A 25262-nucleotide genomic window follows, 5' to 3' on the forward strand; every position below is an offset into this window, starting at 1 on the left:
TCAAATGTTTTGTAGCATGAAAACTTACTTGGTATCGAGCAATGGAGAATAAGTTGCCTCTATACAAATCCGCAATATTTCTAATCGCAATACTTTCAAGGTTAAGTTGAAAACCACTTTGTTTAATCTCGTCTATAAGTGACTGGTCTATTTGTCTTATTTTCCTTGCTGTGTGCGATTCCCCCTCCTGTCCGCCTTGAGCACCTCATTTTGGCGCCCTATAAATATTCTTTGTTGTTATATTTCTTTGATATTATATTTCTTTGTTATTATTATTATTAAAACATTCGAACAACGGCTCCCTCTGAAGTAACTTATTTTTTTTTGAGAGAGAAGAATTCGTCACTCAAATATTATTACTCCTTTATATCTGGCATCTGAAAGCACACACTTGTCTAGTACAACAAGGTTGTTTTTATCTTTCACCATTCTCTTACTTCGATGACCAATTGATGACCAATATTGACTGCTTCGAGTGCTATGGTTAAAACTAAGACTCCCGAGGTGATCCCCGGAGCGTTCTTTCCCGAGGCGAAGCCGAGGGAAAATAGAACGCTCCGGAGATCACCGAGGCCACCGACCCCAACAGCCGATTTCACGAACACTAGAATTAATCCTACCTCGAGTTAGGACGAGTAACTCGTCCTAACTCGTCCTAACTTAGGATGGGTTCAATGCGTCCTAGCGTCTTCGGATACGAAATTAAACTCGTCATAAGTGCGTGCTAAGGTCAATCCTAAGTTAAGAAGAGTTTTTTTAAATCGACGGCCAATGTCTTCAGATAGGGAACTTAACTCGTCCTAAAGTCCTGAGATAACCCTAAGTTGGGAAGAGTTTGGTGAAATCAACAACTGTGCCTTGTTAAGTATTTTACACGGCCTTAACGACGCGTCGATGGTCGGCTATCTCTGCGTTTGGTGCGTCTACCGCAGCACACAAGATTCAAAAAGGCATCCAAGTACAGTGGGTTGGCTATGGCATAGCAGAACGGGTTCACGGTGCTGTTCATGTGGGCGATATACACGCTAGTCTGTGGGGAAAACACACATTTCAATTAATTATTGTTAATCAAGTTATTTCAAAGTTGTGCATATATAATACGTTGTTTCAAAGGAAAGCATTATTCCCCCAAAAAAATCAAAAATTTTACCGGTACGATTCGGCATTATGGACAGGGGGATAACTTAAAGGAAAAAAAAAAAAAAAAAATCAGCAATTATTTTAATGATTGGGCATTATAATATAGACGGAAATTTAAGAGAAAACTTTAAGATCCAAAATGGCAAAACAATTTTTTTTTAGTGTACAACTTTGTTCATCGGGGCCTCGAACTTTGTAGCTGAAATATTAACTCAGATATCATTATTCGTTGCGCAAAGCGCGAGTGGATGATGCTTTTTAATAACCGAAATCTATTCAACGTTGCCTTGATTTCACCTTTTATCAAAACCATAAAACCACTAAAACAAATGCTTCAAAAGAGCCGACTCTAAAATGTAATGTATTATTGTTTTCTTTCCAATTAGTTACCCAAACATCTAAATAGCCTTAGACCACACGAAGACTGAAAACCCTTCCCGTCTATTTTCATTTTTTTTTTTGTGGAGTCACCCAGTCGCGATGCACGGCACGTTTTTGCCAGAAAAAACCCTCCCACGGTCACTCCAGCGCACTGCAGTGAGTTAAAGGCAGTGGACACTATTGGTAATTGTCAAAGACTAGCCTTTACAGTTGGTGTATCTCAACATATGCATGAAATAACAAACCTGTGAAAATTTGGGCTCAATCGGTCATCGAAAAAAACACCCTTGTCACACGAAGTTGTGTGCGTTTAGATGGTTGATTTCGAGACCTCAAGTTCTAAATGTGAGGTCTCGAAATCAAATTCGTGGACAACTACTGCTTCCTCGAAAACTATGGCACTTCAGAGGGAGTCGTTTCTCACAATGTTTTATACCATCAACCTCTTCCCATTACTCGTCACCTAGAAAGTTTTTATGCCAAAAATTATTTTGAGTAATTGCCAATAGTGTCCACTGCCTTTAACCATTATCAGAGCAGCTATAGGTCACCGTATGTCAAACACTCCAGGATGAAAATGTTTACATAACAGAGAAGTGCTAATAACTCAAAGGAAATATCTCCAAATATTGGGGGAATACAGAACATGCCATTACATTATGTCCTCGGGATGCTAAGAGACAATAATTTGATGTTCATGACACTGACATGGTTTAATTCGTGACCATTCGCCAAAGGCCTTCCCTCTCGTCAAACCGGAGTCCCTAGCAAGAGTAAATGTAAACACACGAATTCTGTATGCACGCTCTATTTATCGCATGATTACATTCCCACATTAATGTTAAGATTTACAACCAAACTAAACTGGGCCAAATACGAGTCACGATTCCGAGTTGGGTTTAAAGTTTGCATACAAATACAGAGACATGAAGAACAGCTGCGCGCCGTTGCAGGGCACTGGTTTAAGCGATGTTTGTGCTACTCCTATTTATGATTACAGTTTATTTGAAAAGAAGTGATTATAAACAAATGTTTAAACACCCCTACGTGACGCGCTCTCCACAAACAGGAATAGCGAAACTGTCTGAGGTATTTATGAATAAAAATGGGTGTGTCCTGTTAAAGGGGAGGTATACGTTTGGGAATCACTATGAACATTAATGGCAATAAAATCTCACTTGGTAAGAGGTAAACAACAGCTTTTGATATGTATCATTTAGAGACGCTTTTCAATTTGAAGTAGCATCTTAAAAAACTCTACCACCTTTAGAAGTGAAATTTCGTCAGGTTATTTTTTTTTCTTCTAAAAAAAGGCCTTTAGGATTCCGCTTTGATCTTTGTTAAAGGCGCTATATAAATACCTATATTATTATTATTATTATTATTGTTATTAAAACAAACTGTGGATTTAAGTTACCAAATGTATACAATAACTTCAAGGCAGTAGACACTATTGGTAATTACTCAAAATAATTAATAGCATAAAACCTTTCATATGGTAACGAGTAATGGGGAGCTGTTGATATAGTCTAAAACATTGTGATAAACGGCTCCCTCTGAAGTAACGTATAGTTTTCGAGAAAGAAGTAATTTTACAAGAATTTGATTGCGAGACCCCAGATTTAGAATTTGAGGTCTCGAAATCAAGTATCTGAAAGCACACAACTTGTGCGACATTCCTTTCATTTTTCTTGCATTATTATCTCGCAACTTCGACGACCGATTGCGTTCAAATTTTCACAGGTTTGTTATATATGCATGTTGAGATACACCAAGTGAGAAGACTGGTCTTTGACAATTACCAACGTGTGAACTTTGATATTGCGACTTGAGGGCAAGGTGCAAAAGGGATCAAGATTACGGGGGGGGGGGGGGGGGGCTCACTGGGGCCACTTGTAACATGCCTAAATCATCCAAGCTCCCTGGGAAGTACAACCGCCACACAAAACTATCACTAGAATCATAGGAACCGTCTCTATCCTCACAGGTATCCATTTACCTTTGGGTGGAGAGAAATGTATATGAAACAATAGTCGAGACTGAGATTCGAACCCACACATCCGCATCCTGATGACTTGTAAACCAATATTTGAAAGAGGTGTCATTTCCAATATGGTCACCTGTCATGGCATTTAATGAAACTTCAGGAGGCAAAGATACTACACTGGTTCCGAGAGAAACCTAGCGCTGTTTGAGAAAGACTCATCATTGCAAGGATTCAAACTGCGTGAAGCCATCGGGCTAGAGCGGTGGTCTATAGTGGTATATAATATTTATAAGAAATCTGCTCTAGCAATGCAAATGTCGTGGGTTCGAACACCCGATTGCTTTGCCTCTGTAAGGGTAAACCTAAAATCATATAAGGAAACATATTAGTGTGATCGATGGCTACATATTGTCAATGAAACAAACTTGTGCACTTTAACGGTCCCCAATGTACAATAATTTTCCGTCCAAAATCAACGAATACGGTCCCAATGTATACAATAATACGGTCCCCATTTACGAATACGGTCCCAATATACGAATACGGTCCCAATGTACGAAAACGGTTCCAATCATAGAGTTATATATAAGAACTAGAGCGCGCACTGGCCTATATACGCGCTCCGGCATGCGCGCAGGCGGCCATTTTCTTTCAATACACTAAAACTGTTCCAATGTACGAAGTGACGGTCCAATTATACAAAAACGGTCACAATGTACGAAAACGGTCCCAATGTATTAAAACTGTTCCAATGTTCGTACGAATACGGTTCCAATGTACAAATACAGTCCCAAAGTACGAATACTTGTGAAATTTGCACAGTTGATCAGTATTTAAATGTCATTCATCTGGTGATGGGTTACGGTCGAGAGTCTTCTCTTCCAGCAAGATCCAGCCTCGCGTTAAATGTGCACCAAGTCACCCGAAAGGGGATACATCTATACTATGGTGCAATGTCTGAAAGGCCGGAACACTTGTCCCCTGTCAGCCGTTAACCCTACAAAATCAACAGTGTGGCTGTAGAAAGAGATCGAACGAAAAGTTAATGCAGCAGAATAGAGTAGTGCACCGAGCTAGGGGGCACGGGTTTCGGAGCTGAGCTTTGACCGTTCCTGTAGAAATGCTTTAAAGGGAACTTTAAATCTAAATAACCGTTGACGTAACTTTTCACGACAACATTTGCAAACGGGTAGAAAATGTTTACGTACATTTTTCACGTCAGACGTTGTGACTTTGCCAAGTTTTGACGTAACTTGTCACAGGGACTCGGCGGCGGCAGTACGGGGGTGGAGGATGGCCCAAACTACTTTAAACCGCCATCTTAGAGCCACGTCACACGAGAAAATTTACAGACAACCAGTCCCCAGCAATCTCAAAGAAGAAAAGGCATTTACATTTGAATGTTCATAAATTTTTCTCGGGACCGAAATGCATTTTTTGGAAATATTACTGATGTGCTACCAAAGTGGCCCTGAAGCAAGCACTGCAGTTGGTTGCCACACCGTGTGTACGCGCGGTGCACATGATCAGCCAATGAGCTACACTCTTTTGACCGCTAGCCGAGGGCGCCTAACTCAAATGACGTCATGTGCACAAGGTCTATAATCCGACCCTTCATTCATTCATCCTTTCATGCAATCATTCATTCATTCATTTCAACGACTCTGACTGGACATTTGTGATGGCTTTCCAAATGTTCCTGTCGAGCATTCAACTGCTTACTATGTCCTCATATTTTTTCTGTAAGAATGGAGTTTTGACATAGTCGGTTGATGTACGTCTTTAAGTACCGATTCCAATACCAATTTGTTTCCCCTGGGCCGAAACAGAAATGAACCATGCACGAACAATTTAATTTTCCCACATTAATGTCATTAAGTTTGGGCGGCATTCGTTTTCTGATGGGTCATCGGTATACTGTATCCAGAAACACTGCGATATTCCGTAAGTTTTCCATGAAATTCTCTTCTGCATTTGTAAGCAATGGCCGTGGAGATTATTGTTTCCCCCGCGTCACTCCGTGGCGGATATGTGAGCGTTATCATAAGAAGTCACCATTTCAAAAAAAAGTAACATTTTCTCAACTCAATCGTGAACCATACCTTTACCAATGCATTTAATTTGTATCATGTTTGGTTATTAAATTGTCACTGAAATGGGAAAAGTGATGTTTACATCCATGTTCTGCCATTTGAACCTCCAGCTACGATAATACAGAATACTATTATTGCAGATTTTGGTTACATAATGACAACATGTATATGCCATACCTAGAAATGTAATTCCGAACATTTTCAACTGGATCTTCCAACCGCTGGTGGATGAAATCAATTTGTTACTTGGAAGCACCTTCATTTTTTGAGAAAACTCAGACTTTGACATTCACAGCTCCGTGGGGCAACCGAATAGATGTTATAGCCATGCATACACCAAAATGACATTTGAATCAATTTGCATCCCGTGTTTTTTTCCGATTCCGTTTTTTTCCCTTCTTGTATGCCCTGATATCCGGTTGAACGCTCTAATTTTCCGTCACCTTTCTGTTTTTGAAAACAAAAAAATTACTTTACAGACTTGTCTTTCGTAAACGTACCGTAAAGATTCATGCCGAATTAAAATGGCTGTGCTACAAAGCAAGCTGCCCATGTCATTCGATCAATACTTTTAAAGGCAGTGGACACTATTGGTAATTACTCAAAATAATTATTAGCATAAAACCTTACTTGGTAACGAGTAATGGGGAGCTGTTGATGGTATAAAACATTGTGAGAAACGGCTCCCTCTGAAGTAACGTAGTTTTCGAGAAAGAAGTAATTTTCCACGAATTTGAATACGACACCTCAGATTTAGAATTTTGAGGTCTCGAAATCACGCATCTGAAAGCACACAACTTGTGCGACATATAGGCGTTTTTTCTTTCATTATTATCTCGCAACTTCGATGACCGATTGAGCTCAAATTTTCACAGGTTCGTTATTTTATGCATATGTTGAGATACACCAAATGAGAAGACTGGTCTTTGTGTCCAGTGTCTTTAATACAATAACTTGTGATTTTAAGTGATAAATGCTTGACAGGCATAGGACTGCCTGATAAATGCAAAATAGAATAGAGGTAGAAGGCGAGTGGAAGAAGTTTTTCTAAAAAGAAAAAACAAAGTTATCTTCGAGTCAATGATGAATTCGCTTGTAGAAAATGGGCGAATAATTTGTTAATGAAAAGACCAATAAAGAAAATGCTGCAATCCAGGATATTAAAAATAAATGCTGGACAGACGTTAAGGCCTTCGTGTGACAAGGGTGTTTTTTCTTTCATTATTATCTCGCAACTTCGATGACCGATTGAGCTCAAATTTCCACAGGTTTGTTTGTTTCATACATATTATGAGATACAGCAGGTGAGAAGACTGGTATTTGACAATTACCAATAGTGTCCAGTGTCTTTAAGGTCCAGGGTGAGAATGAGGGGCACGAGTGGCTACGGGCAGCTTTGTATCAGAGGAGCATCCTATACCGTGCTACAAAATTAAGGCGAAGAAGAAGAAGACGACGACGACAACGACGACGACGACGACGACGGCGACGGCGATATTTGAGAATAACACCACCACATTCAAACCCAGGCTGCTGTATAAAGTTACAGGGTGTGGTTTCGAATCCCAGTCCGGACTATTGTTTCACTTATACAAGACACTCTTATCTACAAGGAGGTTTGGGTGCCTGTGAAGGCTCTTGTAGCTTGTGGTGTGGCGGCTGTAACCCTAATGAGCTATGATGGGAGGTTTCGGGCGTGGTGAGGATTTATTTTAGTTGTAGGCGACGGCGCCCAGTGATGTAGGGATCTGAAAAACGAGATGTCCAAAATTAACAAAAGAGAACGAAGGAGAAAGACGAAACAGAAGAACACTAATCTGACCAAAGATCTATAAAGTTGACTAGTTTTAGATTGCCTGATACTGTTTAACCCAAATGAAGCCAGGGTAATTTCTGCCCTTTGTGCAGTGATCATGGGAACTCCCCCATAAATATTATAAATAAATAACAGTAAAGGGATAAGTAATTGATTTCTGAATGCAGACCGTTATTCAACCAACTTGTGTGAATCACTGTAATGGAACGGTTGTTTCACAAGGTCATCGTCTAATGCATTTTTATTTTTTAAAATTTAATTAATACTGGATCTGAGAAGGCACGCAGGCGAGAAGTCCATGTAGCGACCGTGGGTTGTGTTTTCGGGGCTGATTTGAGCAGTATGTACATGTGCGTGTACACATTCAAACCAGGGACCTTTTACAAAAGAGGTTCACGGTACGGGAAAGTCCACAGTTGGACAACGTGAACAAAACCAATTGGAGCTCTTGCAAAGAAAAGTTAAAGAGTGTAAACAAAAGAGGGACCATAAGGTAGTCCGCGGTTGTAGGCGTAATAATTACAACCTTGTGTGGGTGGGGGTACCAATGACACGAATATACAATGCCACAACTTGTCACTTTCTAGGATCGGCGTCTGATCACAATGTGACATCCCTCAGAGACCTTTTTTTTTCTCGAGGGTTTACAAGGTGTGTGTAGTGCAATCTTCTGCCACTTAGCGGCGGATTTTTTTTTAAGTATAAAATGATTGTCTTTTATTGGTACATTGGTATGTTTTATTAGTAGGCCCTATAAGTACATTGTGTGAGTTGCACTTAGTGAGGTATAGGGGACACAGTGGCGTAATGAGAGGGCGGGTGGTTTCCCCGATGTCCGTGCCACCACCGCCCGGTACCCCAATTTGAAATCTCGACTTTGGGGTATTGAAACACTCCAGAGTTTGACAGTGAAAACTTCGATGATTGAACAACTGTTTTACCATCTACACATACAGATACTGTATTTGTATTTCCAACACGTATATTATCTTACAAATAAATTATATTAAAAAGGCGATAAAAAGGACACTTTTGAAGAAGGTAAACAGAAACTTGGCCAGCAGTGCACGCTGGACATAATGGTGCCCCCCCCCCCCCCATGTGCCCGAAAATGTTACCCTTAGGGCACTGATAGGGAGTGATGATGACTCGAGGTCCCAAAGTCTCAAGCTCGGTGAAGCGATGGTAAATCTATACTCACCGAAGTCTAAAAATACTTTACAGACCATAACCCAATTTCATATGCTCTGGACACTACATATATTGGTATTTTACTCGAAATAATTTTTAGCCTAAAAACTTACTTGGTAACGAGTAATGGAGAGCTGTCGACAGTATAAAACATTGTGTGAGAAACGGCTCCCTCTGAAGTAAAGTAGTTTTTGAGAAAGCGGTAATTTCTCACTAAAATATTTGAATTGAATTCGATACATCGGCTGTGGTCTCGAATTCAAGGCATCTGAAAGCACACAAGCGACAAGTGTTTTTTTTTTTTTATTCCATCATTCTCTTGCAGCTTCGACGACCAATTGAGTCAAAATTTTCACAGGTTTGTTATTTTGATGCAAAAGATATGTTGAGATATACCAATTGAGAAGACTGGTCTTTGACAATTTCCAGTGCCTTTAACGGCCCATTTTGCAGCACGATTTCAAGACATAATGTGAGTCCAAAATAAACAGTAGTTACACAATTTGGAAGTGAGTCTTTCCCCCTAGCACCCCAGACAGGCGCCGGATGTGCTTGCATTATTTCCCAAATAAGCCCAAGAAGTCCAAATATTTATCTTAAATGATCAGACGCCAACATTTTCTTGTGCAGATCTTTGTACTTGTTTCCTAGTTAAAGGGAAGGTATCCACGTTTGTTAATCACTCTTTAAAAAATCATGGCACTAACAATTTACTTATTTAGAAGCAGCTTTCGACAACATAAAACACTTTGAGTATAATTTCTCTTGTTTGCGTAACCGCTGGGGACGGGTAATATAGGAGATGAGGCAGGGGACAGTGGCCCTACCCATCCCTCTGCTCAGAACCCCCTACTCCTCTGGATTCGATCGAACAAAAATGGTAGCCCTTCCAAATTGTCTGATTACACATTCTGATGCACTTAAAGGCAGTGGACACTAGTGGTAATTGCCAAAGACTACTCTTCACAGTTGGTGTATCTCAACATATGCATAAAATAACAAACCTGTGAAAATTTGAGCTCAATCGGTCGTCGAAATTGCGAGATAAAAATGAAAGAAAAAACACCCTTGTCACACGAAGTTGTGTGCTTTCAGATGCTTGATTTTGAGACCTCAAATTCTAAGTCTGAGGTCTCGTAATCAACATCGTGGAAAAGTACTTCTTTCTCAAAAACAAATTCAAATATTTCAGTGGAAAATTACTTATTTCTCGAAAACTACTTCAGAGGGAGCCGTTTTTCACAATGTTTTATACTATCAACCTCCCCCCATTACTCGTTACCAAGTAAGGTTTTATGCTCATAATTATTTTTTAGTAATTACCAAAAGTGTACACTGCCTTTGAAGCTAACAACTGAATACGTTCCCCAAGGAGAACCGAGCTTTTATAACTGACAGATTGACGAGGAAGCAGTATTGCCCCAAATTGATTTGCACAGCACAAAGGGCCACAGTCGAACTGTAAATGCAGTTCTTATTATCACGATCCATCTTTGTTTTGTACAAGGGCATCCCGGCCTAAGCTTTTGCTTTTAATGGGTCATGCTTCCATACAGCTCCAGTTTTGTTAAACCATATTGTTTATATTTGTATTTGTATGGAAATAAATGTATGATTGATTAAGTGCTTGATTGATGCTCTCCTTGTTTCATCCGAAGTGTTTGCCACTTGATTCAATTCTCTCTTGAAGGTCAATGCATCGATGTGTTGAGATTTACGAATGTGGGTATTGTATTAAAGTGACATGAATGAGGACCCCACTTTCAGCTCATTCTTCTTGTTGTCTTCACTGGTAGAAATTCCGGGCAAAAAACATGTGGAGATGAATGTTAATTAATTAGGTAGTTTTTAGAGTTACTCAGTTCATACAAAATCTTAACTCAATCATCTGAACTAGGTCTAGGACACGGCAAAGATGTATATAACAAAAACAAGCACTTTAATTTCTCCTGCAATTAATTTCTCCTGCCATTACAAAAGCTCGTAAAGTGCTTCTGCTATAAACTTTATTTTAAAAAACAAATCTTTATATTTTAAAAGGCAGTTGGTTTTTCGAGAATTACTTTTGAAAATGAAAATAACTGCCTTTGAAAGTAGAATCAATTGCTTTTGAAAGTAAAAAAATAACTGCTTTTGAAAATATAATAGCGATGGTAGGCCTAAAATTGTTTTTGTTCTCGGTGAGCAACACTTTTATAATAATAATAATCTAAGCATTTATTTAGCGTTCTTACACAAAAAAGGTACCACAACGCTTTACAACAAAATAACAAGCAATCAAAAATTAACAATACATGTACAAAGCAATGAGAAATAAATAAATAGCCTAAGAAGCGAAATAAGTTTGGAAAAGGTGTGTTTTGAGTGGTATTTTGAAATCGGAAAGTGCATTAGCATGACGTATTTGATAAGGAAGAGTGTTCCAAAAGTTTGGTACTGCTGTATAAAAACCTTTGGAGGATGAAGTGTATCTGGTCTTAGGTTGAGTGAGAATCCTTGTATCTGAGCTGCAGGGCCCAATTTCATGGCTCTGCTTACCGTAAGCACAGAATCGGCGCTTACGGAAGCAGGGAATTATGTGCTTACGGCAAGCGTATTTCACGGGTTAGCGGCGAAATTTGGCTTCTGCGCGTGCGTACTCCACGTTACTATAGGCATTCTACGCTTACAAGGCTAGCGCAGAAATTCGGCGCTTGCACGTAAGCGGGGAATCGCGATCGTAAGCGCAGAATTCGGCGGTAAGCATAGCCATGAAATCGGGCCCTGGAGCGGAGTGTGCGATTTGGCTGGTAAGGAGTGATAAGCTCAGTAAGGTATAAGGGGAGCAGTTTCATTCACACATTTATATGAGGGGGAGCAGTTTCATTCACACATTTATATGTGATGGTTAACAGTTTGAAGATGATACGTTCGTGAATAGGAAGCCAGTGGGGTTGTTGAAGGAGAGGTGAAACGTGGTCAGATTTTTAACTGATGGAGAAACAAAAACGCAGGTTTTGTTTCCTGAAAGAACGGTTTTCCTTTTCCATTTTGTTATTTTAAAGAAATAAAAGACGAAAGGTAGACTTGTGGGCAAGTCGTTTTAAAGATGTTCGTCTCAGTGATAGCATAAATGGCTCTTATTCTCTTTCGCAATTACTCTCAAGAGACTGCCCAATTTCATAGAGCTGCGTATCACAAAAATTTGCTTAGCATCCAACCAAATTTTCATCTGCTGCATATTTTACTTGTTACTGGTATTCAGCTGTTGTTTGCTTATTCTGAAAATCACGTCTAAAATTTGGTTCGGTAATCCTGCTCAAAACAAGGCAAAATTTCACGCCAAGCAAATTTGTGTGCTTAGGCCAAGTCTCCTAACTTGGTGTATCTCAACTTATGCACAAAAAACAATCTGTGAAAATTTGAACTCAATTGGTCGTCGAGATGGAAGAAAAAACACCCTTGTCACACACGAAGTTGTGTGCTTGATTTTGAGACCTCATAATCTAATGTTGGGGTCTCGAAATCGAATTTAAATATTTTGGTGGAAAATAACTTCTTTCTCGAAAACTACGTTACTTCAGAGGGAGCCGTTTCTCACAATGTTGTTAGACTATCAACAGCTCTCCATTGATCGTTATAACAAGTAAGTTTTTACGCTAACAGTGATTACCAATAGTGTCCAGTGCGTTTAAAGTACTGTAACGTACTGCCAGGGTCCTTGTTTGCTCTGTAGCCAAACGCTGACAGAAAACAAACGAACTCAAATTCCGTTCAATATGAAACACACTGATTTATTTAATACTTCGAGGACAACTTGTTCAATGCTCACTCACTGAACTCAACATTTGGTCTGTTTACACATCTTAATCATACACAATACATTGTATAGAAAAGGCGCCAAAACAACGCATCCGGTCCGCGCACCTGGATAATCTCTTATAATTATGTTATACAATGTTATACATCATTGATCGTTCGTCCAATCACAGAATAGTTCACCAAAAGTTCAAGCCAGCTGCCGTGGGAGCGTTGTCCTCCAAGATCCGGCGGGGCCACTCCAACGCACCGGCGGGGCGCACAGTTTCAGTTCGTTACAGTACCAACAATATTGCGAGAGCAGTATGTCGCGGGAGTAGTCTGGTTCCCAGACCCCAAAATCTCCGACTAGGCTCTGTCGAATTTAGGGTCCGGTATCACCCAAAAACCACGTGACCAAAAAGGAGGAATTCCTCATCTTTAGAAGTTATCCGAAATGTTCCGAACGTGTTGTCGTCAACATTCGGACAGTATCGTTGATGTTCGGTACGTACTCGTAATGTCGGTTCTGTAGGCCGCAGATCCAGGAGTTTTTATGCCAGTTATTGCCAATGCATGCGTTGTGCCTAAATAAAGCGTTTGCAAAGCGATGCGACAAGTTCAAAATATATAAACCTGGGAAGTCGCTCCGGGATCTGGTAAGTTTTTGTCCTTTTTCTTCAAAAATATTTTTTCAAAGGTGTTTTGACTTGAGTGTTCATTAGACATTGATTGAGGATTAAGTTTCATGATTTTTAAAAGTGGTAAAAATGGGGCAAAATCTGGTGACTAGCTGTCGAAATTATACGTGTTGAACCAGATTGTCATTAATTGACGATCAAAATAATCTCGTAACCCTCCGGCCTGGCGGCCGTTGGGAGGAGGGTTACGTTATCGCAACTAGTACGCTATCGCAACAAGTACGTGCAGACATGGTTTCCCTGGAGATGACCCCCGACCCTGACAAGTTGCGTCATGCTCTATTTTTAACCGTGGGTGATACCTGGCCTAAAATTTTTAACAAGAGACGTCAAGGACTCTTTGGTCAGGGAACCAGACTAGCATGCACCGTGACAAATGTACGACTGGTTCGCAAGTCTAGGGGAAAATGTGACTGGGTTAAAACTCCCTTTCTAGGTTAAATTAATGTTCACGGTCTGTGTGCATGGTTTATTACTCAACATATAAAAACAACAAAATACCGTGGAATTGGGCCAATGGTTTATGGAGAAACTGACACATTCAACATTGTTCGCCGGCTCGATACGTTTTCATTAAATTCGTCAAAAGGTGGAGTACAATGCTATGAAATAGCTTGTGGTGGCATAGGCCTAATGGTCTCGCAACACACCCCAAACACCCCAACTTCAAAGTCAGATTCCGAAGTCCATGCAAGGCGCTGTCAATCGGAATAAATCTTGTTAGTATATATATTTAGGGCATATTTGTTTTTTCAACAAATTTAACGTTGTCGCATCTTGCACTTTAAAGGCGGCACAAACCTCACTGCACGAACATTTCCGCAGATTAACAAATGCGGCTCAAAACATGCGTAAAATTCTAGACCAACTCATCGAGTGACAAAGCCCCAAAATGTTGGGAGGTACACCGTGACAATTTAATGAATCGCGGAGGCAGAGAGCTCAGAGAAGCAGAAATTTAAGACAGAAATCAGGACTAAAATGTAGGTCTTCCGTTTTAAACAGTGTTAAGTCCTGAGTAATTTACCGCCCTGTCATTGAAACAGTTCTTTTTTTTCTTTTCACGGTGGAAACAAAGTGATAGTGTAAATGGAATCACCATGGTTATTGAGTAATTCAGTTGTCTTGGGCTCTTTTCGAAACCACGGCTTCGGCTTTGGATTCGGCTTCAGGCTCCGTCTACTCGTCAAAGAACGCCAAATATTGTCAAATGGTCAAATCAACCACGGGGCCAAGCTATAAACCTGAGCCGAACCTGAAGCCGAAACCGTGGATCCGGTTGGTCAACACCCACTTCTGTACGTATTTGCATGGTGTGGAGTATAATAAGAAGAAACTATAAATAAATAGCAAACTTGCGGGTACAACCATGTGTAAATATCTTAGGGTGAGTGTTGGCTCTGAAAAGAGCCGGTTGGGTCTTGACGTTTCGACAGTATACTCTGCTCGTCTTCATGAGAATTTCGGACTGCTGGCGGTGGTGGAGCTTAAGTAGCGATCTATAACCGGCTCTTTTCAGAGCCAAGACTCACCCTATTAGATTTACACATGGTTGTACCGCAAGTTTACTATTTACCCACTTGTGTGTTTATTTTTTTTCTTTCAAAAAGTTAACACACGAAAACAATAACCATATTCCCTTAGCCACCTTCGAGTTAAGGTCGTAGCCGTTATCGCATTGGTTAAACGCCCATTTGATTCATGTCATCATGATACAACGATGCAATGTTTAAAAATGGGAGAACTTTGGCTTGGAGATCGGTACAGTATAAGGCCTATGCAATGTTTTACGTAAGTGTGCTTTTGTATGGTTTTACTTTTTTTTGTTACAAGCCATTCCATTCTTACGCTTTTACGTACAATTTGTCTTAGTCGTCAGCAACTTAATTTTGAGGGAGACGTCCCCACCAATGCGCTGATGTTCATTTCTTTCATATCCCTGCCCCCCCCCCCAAATAAAAACCTTTTTTCTGTTCGTTTTAATTGATGGTACGATTGAACTCCGTACAAGCTGTGCTTGGTTGATTGGAAAAACCTCTTTAGTGCAATAAAAAAAAAAAAAAAAAACTTTCAACGTTTATTTCATTTACAGATTTACGGTAGTCGTTTTAGCCATTTTGTTGTAATGGACGTTGTCTGAACAAGCCAGGAAAAAGCTCTAGTCTAACAAAATGTGATATCTTTCGTTGCTCGACTCGGTTTTCGTGTTGGCTAAAATGTTCTCGTTGTCAGGTCTGTTCATTCGTATCACACTTATTGGTTTCCGTTCACAAGTGTGGACATGTCGACCACTGCCCACTCTGCATCGGTGGACGAAAACGTAATTACAAAAAGGTTTAAAGGCAGTGGACACTATTGGTAATTACTTATTATGATTGTAAGCATAAAACTTACTTGGTAACGAGCAATGGAGAGCTGTTGATAGTATAAAACATTTTGAGAAACGGCTCCCTCTAAAGTAACGTAGTTTTGGGGAAAGAGGTATTTTCTCCCTAAAATAATAAGATACTTAACTTCAGCTGAATATTTTATTATGCATCTAAAAGCAAACAAAGTAATACAAAAGAATGATTTTTCTTTTATTATTCTCTCGCAAATGCGATGACTTTTTAAGCCAAAATGTTCACAAGTTTGTCTTTTTATGCATATGCTGGAATACAACGAGTGAGAATTCTGGTCGTTCACAATTACTAAAGTTGTCCAGTGCCTTTAATTTAACATCACGGGAGAAACAAGGTGGAATCTATAATATACGTGTTGGTTCATACTGTCATTTCGATTTCCAATTGGTTACTATAAGGACTCTCTTGCTTGGAGGTGGTAAAATGCGAGCAGAGAACTTGTCAGTAACCATGACAGTTCATTCCATTCCGTAGAGTGATATAAAGGCATTGGACACTATTGGTAATTACCTGGTCCTAACAATCATTAGCGTTACAAACTTAATTGGTAATGAGCAATTTGAGAGCTGTTGATAGTATACAGTGTGTGAAATGGCTCCCTCTGAAGTAACGCAGTTTTGAAAAAGAGGTAATTTCTCACCCAAATATGAATTTGATAAAATACTTTAAAGACAGTGGACACTATTGGTAATTGTCAAAGACCAGTCTTCTCACTTGGTGTATCTCAACATATGCATGAAATAACAAACCTTTGAAAATCTGAGCTCAATTGGTCAATAATGAAAGACAAAACACCCTTGTCACACGCAGTTGTGTGCGTTTAGATGGTTGATTTCGAGACCTCAAGCTCCAAACTTGAGGTCTCGAAATCAAATTCGTGGAAAATTACTTCTTTCTCGAAAACTACACCACTTTAGAGGGAGCCTTTTTCATAAATGTTTTATACTACCAACCTCTCCCCATTACTCGTCACCAAGTAAGGTTACGTGATATTTATTATTTTGAGTAATTACCGATAGTGTCCACTGCCTTTAAGTCATGAAGCCCTTTTTAGGCATCTGAAAGCACACATCAACAAGGGTGTTTTTTTGTTCATTATTTTCTTGCAAATTCGATGGCAAAATGAGCCCATATCTTCACAGGGTTGTTATTTTAAGCATGTTATGTTGGGATACACCAAATGAGAATACTGGTCTTGGACATCTGCTTAGGTGTTCAGCCGTGTATTTCACAAAAATCTTCCTAACTTAGCTTTTAATGGTATAAAACATTGTGAGAAACGGTTCCCTCTGAAGTAACGAAGTTTTCGAGAAAGAAGTAATTTTCCACCCAAATATTTGAATTTTATTTCGAGACCTCAGAATTGGATCTTGACTTGATGTCCCGAAATCAAGCATCTGGAAGCACAAAACTTCGCGTGACAGGCGTGTTTTGTTCTTCCATTTAACGACCATTTGATCTCAAATTTCACAGGTTTGTTATTTGGTGCATACGTTGAGATACACCAAAGTGAGAATACTGGTTTTTGGCAATTACCAGAGGTTTCTATGCCTTTAAAGCCATTGGACCCTTTCGGTTCAGAAAAAAAAATTAAAATTCACAGATTTACAAATAACTTACAGGGTTTACAGAAGGCAATGGTGAAAGACTTCTCTTGAAATATTATTCCATGAAATGCTTTACTTTTTGAGAAAACAGCAAAACAATATAAATTCTCGTTAACGAGAATTACGTATTTGTTTTAAACACATGTCATGACACGGCGAAACGCGCGGAAACAAGGGTGGGTTTTCCCGTTGTTTTCTCCCGACTCCGATGACCGATTGAGCCTATATTTTCACAGGTTTGTTATTTGATATAAATTTAGAAGTTGTGGTACACAAAGCGTGGGCCTTGGACAACACTGTTTACCGAAAGGGTCCAATGGCTTTAATTGAATTGTGTTGGTTACTTACCTGATACAGCGCAAACGGTAGACATGTTGGGCACAGGCACCGTATGATTACGAGGATCGACCATGGCAGCGAGGCGACCATGAGCACGATGAAGATGAGGGTTAGGGTCCGGGTTGCCCGGTTGCTTTCCTTGCGACTCTCGCGGTCTTTCTTCGTACTTGCCGTTTTCTGCTTCTGTTGCTGCGCCGTGCCGTTGGAGCTGGTGGGCTTCTTACTTTGGATGTTGGGGTCCAGAATCGGTTGCTGGTTCCGTTGAGGGTGGACGTTTGAGACGTTAGGCACAGAGGGCGCCGTCTTATTGTTTTGAATATTGCCGTATTGCTCTTCTTCGTTCAGATCGAAGGCAGGGTTTTCTTGGCCAAGTTCTTGCTGGTTGTTTCCGTTGTCTAGGATGATGTTCACGTCTGCAATGTCGTCGGTGTGCTGTCGTTTGGGAGGTTGTACCTTCACGCTTATGTTACTAGGGGTTGTATCTTCGGCTACTGTCACTCTGGACGTACTCGTACTCAACTCCTGCATCATCACCGGGCCTCTACGTTGAGTCTTTCTGCTCTTGATGACCAGGTAAATTCGCCAGTACAAGAACGTGATTATTGGGAAGGGGATCCAGGAAAAAATGATGGGTGCCAAGATTGAGAAAAATGGACTTTCGATTACGTAGAATGGAATACAGGAATATGCTATCTTTGTACTACCTGTTATGTACGGCCAGATGAGGACATAAGGAAGCCAAATTAGGATGGGTACAACGTAAGCAATGCCGATCATGTAGCAGGCGTGACTCAGGGTGCGTCTCTGAAGGTGCTTCAAGGGCTGTGAGACGGCCTGGTAACGATCAAATGCCAAGACCAGAATCGCCAAAACAGAGACGTGAAGAAACACATGGTTGACGTACAGGTAGGTATCACACAGTGCATCCCCAAGTGGCCAATACCCTAGCACCCAGTACACAGTGTACATGGGCATAGTGAATGCTCCTGCAACCAAGTCTGCTACAGAGAGACCTACGATGTAGTAATTGGTGTAGGTGCGTAAGCGACGCTCGGCACAGAACGCAACCAAGATCAGGAGATTGCCCATAACAGTGATGAACGAAGATACTGCACTCGCCGAAGCAATGAAGATCTGCCAGTCGGTCAACTGTTGGACACCAACACTAACAGCTTCAGTGGAGTTTAAGGTCCCGTTATTGTCAAACTCATTTTCAAATGTGACCCATTCCTCTGTTACGACCGAAGTGAACGAGGACTGGGTGTACAGACTTTGCTGGGCGGCTGTAGTGTGCATTTCTTCTTCGGCTACCAGTATAGTCGAGAGGTTAAAGACCACTGTCCCATCGTAAGCTTCGTAGGTTGTGTTTTCCATTGAAATAATATAAGCTGTTCGATCCAAAAGAATATCACCAGAAGACTGATTCAAGTCAACTTAAGGATTGTCGTCGTAGCCGTGTTGAGGGGTTGCTGAGGATGTTGCTCGTGTCTCCGGGAAGATCTACGCATGAATTTACCACGGAGTTTGCGGACTGAATTAGAATGAAGTTTTCAGCCGGTTCTCGTAAATGTCACCGCGTTAGACGAAATTGTCTTATGATGATGCAGACGGATACTTTGCCTCATAGTTTTACCATTCTCAAGTTAATTTATTCAATCACCAGGCCTCCGTGACTTGTGTGTGCCACATGCTGAAGAGTGGAACATCCACGTACAGTAATGGTCAGTGTACACGCTGATAGTTTATAATAAACTAGCAACACAACGTGACTGTGGCACTGCAATATTGTCGGCTGCTCATTTTGCTGAAGTGCAACCCTTACTGTGTTTGGATTCCTCAATGCGCATGTCCAAAAGATGCCTGTAGGATGCTTCAAGTTTAAGCCAATCAAAAAACAGCATTGCAGCACTGCATCGATGTGGTTATGTTGGTTACGTCACTTACAGGTTTTGTACCGTACATTAAAAGCACTTAGACACTATTGGTAATTACTCAAAGTAATTGTTAGCACACAAATCTACTTGGTAACGAGCAACGACGAGCCGTTGACAGTGTAACACATTGTGAAAAACGGCTCACTCTGAAGTGAGGTAGTTTCTGAGAAAGAGGTTATTTATCAATCAAATTAGACTTATGGCCTGAAAGCACACATGCTATGCAACAAGTGTATTTTCTTTTCATTTCTCTAACAACTTCGATGATCAATTGAGTCCAAATTCTCACAGGTTTGTTCTTTTATGCATAATGTTGAATACGCCAAGTAAGAATACGGGTCTTTAACAATTACCAAAGGTGTCCAGTGTCTTTAATTAAGAGGAATTGGAGGGAGAGAGCTGCGTGTCGTGACGGGAAAACTGGTGGGTCCATTATAGGATTATCCTCGCGTCTTTCGAAAGGGCATGCTGCGCTCAGTCTCGCGGATTCTGGCCGGGTGCATTATTTAAAGATCAAGGTGTTCGCTATAACTCCGTCCTTTCGAGTATACATTAGTTACCATGGGTATATGGATACAAAATATTACCATGTGACGTGCTTGCTATAACCCAATTCTGATCCGAGGCAGAATATAATGGGTGTTGTATACATAGTTTGTTTTGGGAATTAAACACACTTGCTGCAACATGTTGATGGAAACTTGGCCAAGTCATTTTGATACAGTGTAATGTGAAAACAAAATTACCACTTTAATGTTATCAGCAGTAGCGTTACTATGTGGGGTTGGCCAGGGCTGGAGCTCAGAACCCTTTCCCAACCCCAACTATTGCCTCCCCTCCATCTAAAACCTTAAATTGCGCAAATGAACGGTTTTCAGTACATTTAACAACCCCATTTTATGTCTTTGCCCCGCCCCATCCAAAACGAAACGTCCGATAGCGTCACTGTTTGTCATATTATTGTTTGCACATCAATCTATACGACTTGTTGAATATTTCGATTGGTGTCAAAGCTCGCATTTTCGGTTCCTTAAAGGGTCTATGTAACTTTTGTAAAACAAAAAACACAATGTCCACAGATTTACACTAAACTTACACAGTTTGAAGATAATGATAGTAGAAAGCTTCTCTGAAAATATTACGTGCTGAGGGAAAATAATCGATCTACAGAGGGGAATTCTAAAGACTGGGTGGGATACACCACAAGAAAATGTGTATACAAAGTCTATGTGAAGACGGATAATAAGTTAAATACGAGATGCATGTTTGAGAATGAATCAACTAAGGGGTTTTTAAATGCCGTTTCATAGCCTTAGAGCTCATGGTAATTTAGACGGATATATATATGTGCAGAATTAATACTGGTATTAAATTAATAATCAGTGAGCTTTCGGAATGAAACTGATAATGTCTAGTCTCTGATCACATCTAAGCACAAACAGATTTTGCAAAACACCCACTCCAGGCCAGCAGCAAGTCTTTTATTTAGGGAAGATAACAGTTTAAGATTCAAGATTTAAGATTCAATACCAAAGAGCAAAGAACAGTCTCCCACGACAGCCGCTGTACTTTTATCCGTAAATTAATCACTCAAACAAAAATCACATCTAAAGTCAAGAGCGTCAAAAAGCAGTTTGAACTGACAGTGTAGACAATACGCACGGATACCGTGCTGTATTGATCATTATGGTTGATTATTCAATATCCATTCGTTTGTTTTAATATGATGGACTTGCTCGTGTGCAATTATTGAACCGTAGTTGTAACTTCAAACTCCATCAATCATTAAGCTGCCATTTTGTATGGCAAGCCAAAGTACTATTTATTAGTTTAAGAAACGTCTTAAAAGGCATTGGACCATTTGGGTGATTGTCAAAGATCAGTATTCTCACTTGGTGTATCCCAACATAATATGCATAAAATGACAAACCTGTGAACATTTAAACTCAATTGGTCATCGAAGTTGCAAGTGAATGATGAACGAAAAAATACACAGTTTATTATTTGAGTGAGGCATAACCTCTTTCTCAAAAACTACGTTTTAGATGGAGCCGTTTCTCACAATGTTTTTATATTACCAAGTAACTATGCGAACACTTATTTTGAGTAATTATGTTATAGTTTGCAATGTCTTTAAAGCATTTAGATATCTATCAACAAGATACTGTAAATGTATCTTTAAAGGGTTTGAACACATAATACGAGTAACCAATTAGCGAGCTGACCATGGTAAGGCTGAGTGCACATAGCAAGACATTTGATAATCCATTTACCATATAGGACAATACCATAGAGGGCAGGATTCAAGAGGGTTTATTTACAGGCACTGGACACTAATGGTGAGAACTCAAAATAATTAAGCATAAGCTTAAAAACTTATTAGGAAACGAACAATGGGGATACCTTTAAAAGTATTAATTATATCATTAAATACATTGAAGACATGGTCACCCTATTAAAATATTTTGAAGATGTTTCTCAAAATGCTACTTTTGGCTCGCCATAAATTTACCTTTGATGCGACCTTCATGTAATTGACACTCGTGTCATTCAGTCATTACATCGGGCGTGATATTCGTGTCTTATGAGGCCTATACTAATTAAGTTTGGCCGCGACATGTTGTCTAATATTGAGACTTGCACGGAGACATTTGGGCCAAAACCTTGACTATGATGAATATTGGCTATGGCCTGCTTCAAATGGGTTTCCCTGCCTCCATTAAAGCCATTATATCCTTTCGGTACAGGAAAAAGAAAGTTCACAGATTTACAAATAATTTACAGGGTTTACAGAAGGTAATGGTGAAAGACTTCTCTTGAAATGTTGTTCCATGAAATGCTTTACTTTTTGAGAAAACATTAAAACAATATAAATTCTCGTTAGCGAGAATTACGGATTTATTTTAAACACATGTCATGACACGGCGAAACGCGCGGAAACAAGAATGGGTTTTCCCGTTATTTTCTCCCGACTCCGATGACTGATTGAACCTAAATTCTCACAGGTTTGTTATTTTATATATTAGTTGTGATACACGAAGTGTGGTACTTGGACAATACTGTTTACCGAAAGTGTATAATGGCTTTAAGATATAACCTGCCACTGACTTTTACGAGCAAAAATGTACAGATTGCACTTTGTTTTACCGTTAACTGAAGTATGACAGTATGCCTAATTTGGTTTACGACTTGTACAAGTGCCTTCCACTCGCCATCCCAAAAACAAAAAGGTAGAAGGGAGAGTCCTGAATGCAACTCCAAGAACTCCCTCTGGAATTTGCATTTGACAACGAATTCATGGAGACGCGTCTCCATGAATTAATTTTAAAACGAAGAAGAACCAAAAACCAAGAGTCAAGCGTGCCGTGGTTTGAGAACGTAGTTGAGCCAGAGCCGTAATAATTTTAATACTGCATGTCTTGGTATTATATAGACCTATACCGTGGTGCGGCCATCTTGCTTTTCTCCCATTCAAATCAATGTGACATAACTAAGGCGGGAAGGAGGAATATTGTTACGTACAATGAATTTAGCTGTCATTTGACACATTAAGTAGCATGAACTACACTTGATACACTTGGTGTATCTCAACTTATGCACATATAAACAAACCTGTGAAAAATACAATATCACATTACAAATCACAATAAATAGTAATCATGACAACTCATCTTATTGGTGAATCTTAGTGCTGTGTGAAATCGTCCCCAGCTCGGCTAATAGCCTGAGCGGTTCTTAGCCGCACGAGTCTACGTTTATACTGTTGACCCACCTGCGCTCTATCCACACCCTCGCATGCAATCACCCAGCAACCACATTATTGTACACCAGAGGGTGGATTGTACTCTCACGGAAGAAGATGAAATACGAGAGAGACAATGACATTGTGAGTAAGGTAATTAACTTAATTAACTTAATCTGCAATTTTGTCTGCTATGAGTATTGCAATACGTTCAAAACAGACTAATGGAAAACTGTGTGGCAGAAGACTTTAAAAAAAAAAAAAAAGCGTGTGTGCAAATCACGCAATGAGCCTCATTCACAATGTAAAGTTCAAACCTAAAACTTTGTCAGTAAATCAAAGATGTTGAGGTCAACAAGACGAACGTCACCCCGGACCAATCAAAACGCAGATATTATAGAAAGCTGACGTCACTGCACGTTTATACTATGAACTCATTGTGTCAAATGAAATGACTGGTTCTTCAGCATAACGACAGGGGGCCAGTCTTAAGTTTGCCGAACTCCCTCACATATAAAGCAACCGCAGGGAAATACAAAGCCAATTTCCGCGTACAACACCACAAGGGACACCATACTATGGTGGCTCTGAAGGGACATCGCATAACGCAAACGTGTGCGCACACGTATGCAATGTCGTGAAACAAATCGCGAATATATGCGCACACGTATGCAATGTCGTGAAACAATTCGCGAATATGTGCGCACACGTATGCAATGTCGTGAAACAAATCGCGAATATGTGCGCACACGTATGCAATCTCGTGAACCAAATCGTGAATATGTGCGCACACGAATGCGATTTGTTTTGCAATGTCGTGAATTTTATTGCATACCATGTTGCATACCAATAGGATGATGTCATAGTTGTGGATAATTTGTTACCGATCTAGGGAGTACTGTGGCGCTACAGCAGGCTCCCTCTGTAAAGCATGTGTATACCCAGGAACTTGGCACCAGGCCAAGGACGACCACCCGCCTGGCTTGCCTCACAACAAAGACTACTGCTGCAATGACTACCGCTTATCTCACTGTTGGAAAGAAACCCCCCAGATCATTAGATATTTTATTCATAGGTATGCAACATGGTATGCAATAAAATTCACGACTTCGCAAATAATATTCGCATACGTGTGCGCACATATTCGCGAATTGTTTCACGAGATTGCATACGTGTGCGCACATATTCGCGATTTGTTTCACGACATTGCATACGTGTGCGCACATATTCGCGATTTGTTTCACGACATTGCATACGTGTGCGCACATATTCGCGAATTGTTTCACGACATTGCATACGTGTGCGCACATATTCGCGATTTGTTTCACGACATTGCATACGTGTGCGCACATGTTTGCGTTATGCGATGTCCCTTCAGGGCCACCATACCATGCACTATATTTTTTAACGCATGAAGCAAATTAAACGAGCCAAATTACCTTTTAGAAGGGACGCAGTATTTGACCTAATGAACTTGAACTACGCCTATCCATTCTTGCATAAGTGTCAAAAGGGTAACCATATTAAATTTATTCATTCGTTTATCTCTTTTATACTCACTTGTAGAGCGTGTTAAAAGGAGCAAATAACCATAAACTGATTGAATTTAATTGAGTTATTGAGTAGTGCTCCGTCCGGCTATTGTAGTTTCAAGGTTGACCATGACCGAGTGAGAAGAGTGAACGTCCCTCTAAAGGAGTAGCTGAATAGATAAATTTAAAAGCATGCATCCAGAGCGGTGATGCGAGAGGTTTGTTCAAGGTGTTAGGTTTTAATTTACGTCTCGCGAGGAGGTAGAATGGTCTCGACATCTCCTCTTTAGTCCCGGCCATGGCCATGGTCATTTGTTGACCGTGACATTTAAGGTTTGTTCGGTCGCTAATACTAATAGGTTGGTCGTGCACGCGAAATTGCTGCTACTTGGATGGCGGGTTTTTAGGTCTTTCTATGAATAAAGACAAAGTTGCTTCGTCTGGTTAAAGGCACCGACTGGACACAATTGGTAATAATTTAAAATAATAATTGGTAACGAGCAAATGGAGAGTTGTTGATAGTATAAAACATTGTGAGGAGCGGCTCCCTCTGAAGTAAACGTATAGTTTTGAGAAAGAAGTAATTTTTCACTCAAATAATACAAGACTTCAGGCCCACT

General features: G+C 40.1%; 1 protein-coding gene across 1 annotated transcript; it reads right to left on the reverse strand.

The window, feature by feature from the left end:
* Positions 1–682: 682 nt before the first annotated feature.
* LOC139944126 (muscarinic acetylcholine receptor M1-like) lies at positions 683–24948 on the reverse strand. Its single transcript, XM_071941089.1, has 4 exons — positions 24891–24948; positions 20465–20497; positions 17444–18543; positions 683–1030 (listed from the first exon to the last, which is right to left on the reverse strand). Exons 1-4 carry the CDS (start codon positions 24946–24948, stop codon positions 881–883), a joined length of 1341 nt encoding a protein of 446 aa, XP_071797190.1. The 3' UTR covers positions 683–880.
* Between the last annotated feature and the right edge of the window lie 314 nt (positions 24949–25262).

Source organism: Asterias amurensis, chromosome 11 (genome assembly GCF_032118995.1).
Source record: "Asterias amurensis chromosome 11, ASM3211899v1".
NCBI classification, from domain to species: Eukaryota; Metazoa; Echinodermata; class Asteroidea; order Forcipulatida; family Asteriidae; genus Asterias; species Asterias amurensis.